Source organism: Aplysia californica, unplaced genomic scaffold (genome assembly GCF_000002075.1).
Source record: "Aplysia californica isolate F4 #8 unplaced genomic scaffold, AplCal3.0 scaffold01368, whole genome shotgun sequence".
In the NCBI taxonomy this organism is placed as follows: Eukaryota; Metazoa; Mollusca; class Gastropoda; order Aplysiida; family Aplysiidae; genus Aplysia; species Aplysia californica.
The window spans coordinates 36689-40998 of NW_004798638.1; the positions used below are offsets into that span (position 1 = coordinate 36689).

A 4310-nucleotide genomic window follows, 5' to 3' on the forward strand; every position below is an offset into this window, starting at 1 on the left:
TCGGCCCCCCGCAGCGGCAGCCACAGCAGCGACAGCAGCACCAGGGAGAACAGCGAAGTGGAGGTTCTGGTGCACTGCGACGAGGACCGAACTCCGACCGGAGAGGTCGTGGGTGAGCACTCACTAGCACTCAGCTTATAAAATGAGATAAGAGATAAGATAAGATACGTCTTTATTGTCCAGGTCCGGGCACATTGGTTTGGTGTTTCACCACGTGTATACTCACACACACACACACACACGCACACACACGCACGCACGCACGCACACACACACACGCATACACACGCATACACACACACACACACACACACACACACGCACATACACACACACACACACACACACACACACACGCACCCACATGGGGGCTTACAATCACATGCATAATATACATGAGCAGCAATATTAACAACAATAACCTTAAGCTAGATACATACTCAATGTTATTCTGATGCATGCTCAAAGGTCATATGAATATATGACTAAAGGAAGTTGTGGGTCGTGTGCTAGTGTGAGGGGCAGATCCTGTACAATTATTGACTTTATTTTCATGGTAAGGATACATGTGTCACTATGTGGTGGAGTCAGGTGCTCGTCAAAATAATCAAAGTGAAGTAACTTGCATTTTTCCGCAGGTTTGTGAATTTTTATCGAATTTTTGGCTCTACTCTTTTCATGTCCATTAAAGAACTCATTTCTGTGTGGATTTTTCTGAAAAACGTTGATTAAAGGCACAAAAAATGTAAATTTTCAGTTGCCATGGACTCTTAAGCTAAGGAAATAACTAATCTTAGCGGCCATTTTCTTACTAATTTTACCTCTGAAAACAGGTGACCCCCTCCTCCTTCATTCGCAAATATCTCGACTGGTATTCAAAATAAATGGATATTTTTTCATCCAAATAAAGACAAGTTAACTAGCTTTAAGATGATACCAATAACTCTACATGCCCAAAAATTGGCGAGAGCCTGATTCCACCACGCTGCCTCACAAATGTGTCACGATGTGGTGGAGTCAGGCGCTCGTCAGTTTTTGGGCATGTGGAGATATTGGTGTCATCTTAAAGCTTGTTCAGTTGTCTTGCTATCAGTGAAAAAAATGCCCAGCCATCTTGAATAGAATTCAAGGTAGTTCAGATTGAAGAAGGAGGGGTCGCCTGGTTTCAAAGGTAGAATTAGCGAGAAAATGGACGCCAAAGTTTGGTTATTTCCATAGCTTGATAGTCCGTGGAAACTGAAACCTTTCATTATTTGTTCCTTAAATCAATGTTTTTCCGTAAAATCCACACAGAAATGTATTCTTAATTGGAGAAGAACGGTGTTAAGCCAAAAAAACAAAAATTCGATTAAAATTGCCGAACTGGCTGAAAAATGCCAGATTTTGACGAGTGCCTGATTCCACCTCGCTGCCTCGCATATTATTACAGATACAGGTAAACTCCAATAACATGAACTTCATGAGGCCAGAGAATTTTGTTGTGTAAAGCACGTGGTGTGAGAGAGTCTTTGGTTTGTAGGACAGGGTCTGATAAACATAGGTGAGGCAGCATGGTGGAATCAGGCTCTCGTCAAAATAATCAAAGTGAAGAAACTTGCCTTTTTCCACAGTTTTGTGAACTTTTAACAAATTTTTGTTTTTTGGCTCGACACCTTTCATGCCCATTAAAAAACTAATTTCTGTGTGGATTTTTCTGAAAGCGTTGATTAAAGGCACAAAATGAAAATTTTCAGTTACCACGGACTCTTAAGCTAAGGAAATAACTAATCTTTAGCGGCCATTTTCTTACTAATTTTACCTCTGAAAACAGGTGACCCCCACCTCCTTCTTTCGCAAATATCTTGACTTGTATAAAAGATAAATGGATATTTTGTTCATCCAAATAAAGAAAAGCGAACAAACTTTAAGATGATACCAATAACTCTACATGCCCAAAAATTGACGAGAGCCTGATTCCACCACGCTGCCTCACATATTGTGTGGCCTGTTTTTACAATGGAAGGTTGCTGTTGTTGGTCAGTGGGTGTTTGATATAATTGAGAAACTTAAGACTTTGTGGATTAAACTGGATCACATTTGTTCATTCGTTCAGTAAAAATAGGTAGACACCGCGTTGTGTTCTTTCTTCTTCCAAAGTCAACAGGAAATGTGTCTTCTTTTATTATTGTAACCCAAAAACAAAAGGGGATCATCCTGATCCAACATTCATGGCATCAGAACATTTCCGCACGTTACAATGTTTCATAATATGATAATAATAATGAGGTGAGTTTGTCTATTAACAACTGGGTGGGGGGGAGGGAGAGAGAAGGGAAGAAGGAAAGATAGAAGGCCTGTGAGGAGGAATGAAAGCCTGTGAGGAGGAATGAAAGCCTGTGAGGAGGAATGAAAGCCTGTGTGGAGGAATGAAAGCCTGTGAGGAGGAATGAAAGCCTGTGTGGAGGAATGAAAGCCTGTGTGGAGGAATGAAAGCCTGTGAGGAGGAATGAAAGCTTGTGAGGAGGAATGAAAGCCTGTGAGGGGGAATGAAAGCTTGTGAGGAGGAATGAAAGCCTGTGAGGAGGAATGAAGGCCAGTGAGGAGGAATGAAAGCTTGTGAGGAGGAATGAAAGCCTGTGAGGAGGAATGAAGGCCAGTGAGGAGGAATGAAAGCTTGTGAGGAGGAATGAAAACTTGTGAGGAGGAATGAAGGCCAGTGAGGAGGAATGAAAGCTTGTGAGGAGGAATGAAAGCTTGTGAGGAGGAATGAAGGCCAGTGAGGAGAAATGATGAAACAGCCCAAAATTTGTCCATGTTAACCAGGTCTGCTGGAATTTTTTTATCATGTTAAGGGAAGTTTCGATACGTAAAATCAAGAGATGGAAAAAACCGAGGATTTGAAATCCTTTCATATTGACAGGAATCCCTTGTGAATTAGGTCAATGTTAAACAGAATATGCTGGGTGATAACATGATAATGTACAGATGTTGAAACCAGATTTTGTCAAGAGATAAAGAGTGGCTTAATGATGAATGCGATACTGAAAGTACAACATCAGTGAATGCGGGATAGCCTCCTTGTGCTTACAAGTGATAGTAATTAATATATGATTATAATATAATAATAAGAATTATAATTTATGATAATAATGATGATTACGATGATGATTATGGTCATGATAATAATAGTAGTAATAGTAATAATGATAATAATGATTGTTTTGATATAGGGTATACCCACTCTCTACAGCCTTCTGTTATCTTTACCTTTTCCCTCCCGGCACGAGCAGCAGATAACCGTGACCCGGTGTTGGATTCGAACAGCCATGACACCACACTTCGCCGCCGCAGCAGTCCGCCGTTCCCGCTGAATGCCACGGACGGTCTCCCGGCCCCGCCCCTTCCCTCCCAGTCCCCCCCAGCCCTGGCCACCTCCTTCAGCCAAAGCCTGTCTATCAGCGACTTCCGACCTTTGGCCCTACAGGCCGAGCGCAGGCTGCGACAACGGACCAGAGACAGCGGAAGCGGCGACAGTCTCTTCGACACCGAGCGCCGACTCACGCCGTTTTCCAACCTCAACGAACAGACCCTGACACGGGGCACGCGGTTCGTGCCCAGCTCCCGAAAGTTTTACGTCGTCCAGCAAAATCTGGTCCCAGCGGGGCTCGCCTCACCGGAACAGACAGACCCACGCTCGGCCGGAGGCCTCACGGAGGGAGAACGAGAGTTTCTCAAGCTGAAGAGCTCCCCTGAGAGTCGCGAGCTTCTGGAGCAGTGTGTGGTTCACAAGGTGGGGCCGCTGTCTATCCTCGCCATTGTGGCGGCCCGCAGAAAGACGGACTCAACGTCCAAGAACTTCATGAAGAAGCTGCCGAAACACTTGCTGGACAAAGTGAATAACCTTCTGGATGAACCCGGCATGGACTGTCGAAGTAGCTAGTCACACACACACAGAGACAGAGACAGAGAGAGAGAGACAGAGAGAGAGAGAGAGAGAGAGACAGACAGAGAGAGATAGACAGAGAGAGAGAGAGAAGTAGGAGAAAGAGAGAGAGACAGTCAGAGAGGAGGAGCGAGAGAGAGAGAGACAGAGAGAGAGAGACAGAGACAGGGATCCCGTTTGTTTCCACGTACTGACAGCGCATTCTCTGAGACATTTTATCCTTAGCTCAAGTGGTCAGGCTGCAACAGGGTTATCTTCTTTTTCTTCTCTGCGTTCCCCTGCCAGATCTCAGGGGTAATTGACTGCTGGTTTTTCAGTGGTGTTAAGATTATGATATTTTGTATAATTGCTGGAGTTAACCATTACAGAAGATTATGATATTTTGTAT

General features: G+C 44.0%; 1 protein-coding gene across 1 annotated transcript in view; it reads left to right on the forward strand.

Moving 5' to 3' along the window:
- The window catches only part of LOC101863232, a gene marked incomplete in the record, with an annotated part of 19100 nt that extends 15118 nt beyond the window's left edge, over positions 1-3982 (forward strand). Inside the window, 2 exon segments of the mRNA XM_013090618.2 lie at positions 1-112; positions 3270-3982. Coding sequence (XP_012946072.2) covers positions 1-112; positions 3270-3919 — 762 coding nt within the window.
- Between the last annotated feature and the right edge of the window lie 328 nt (positions 3983-4310).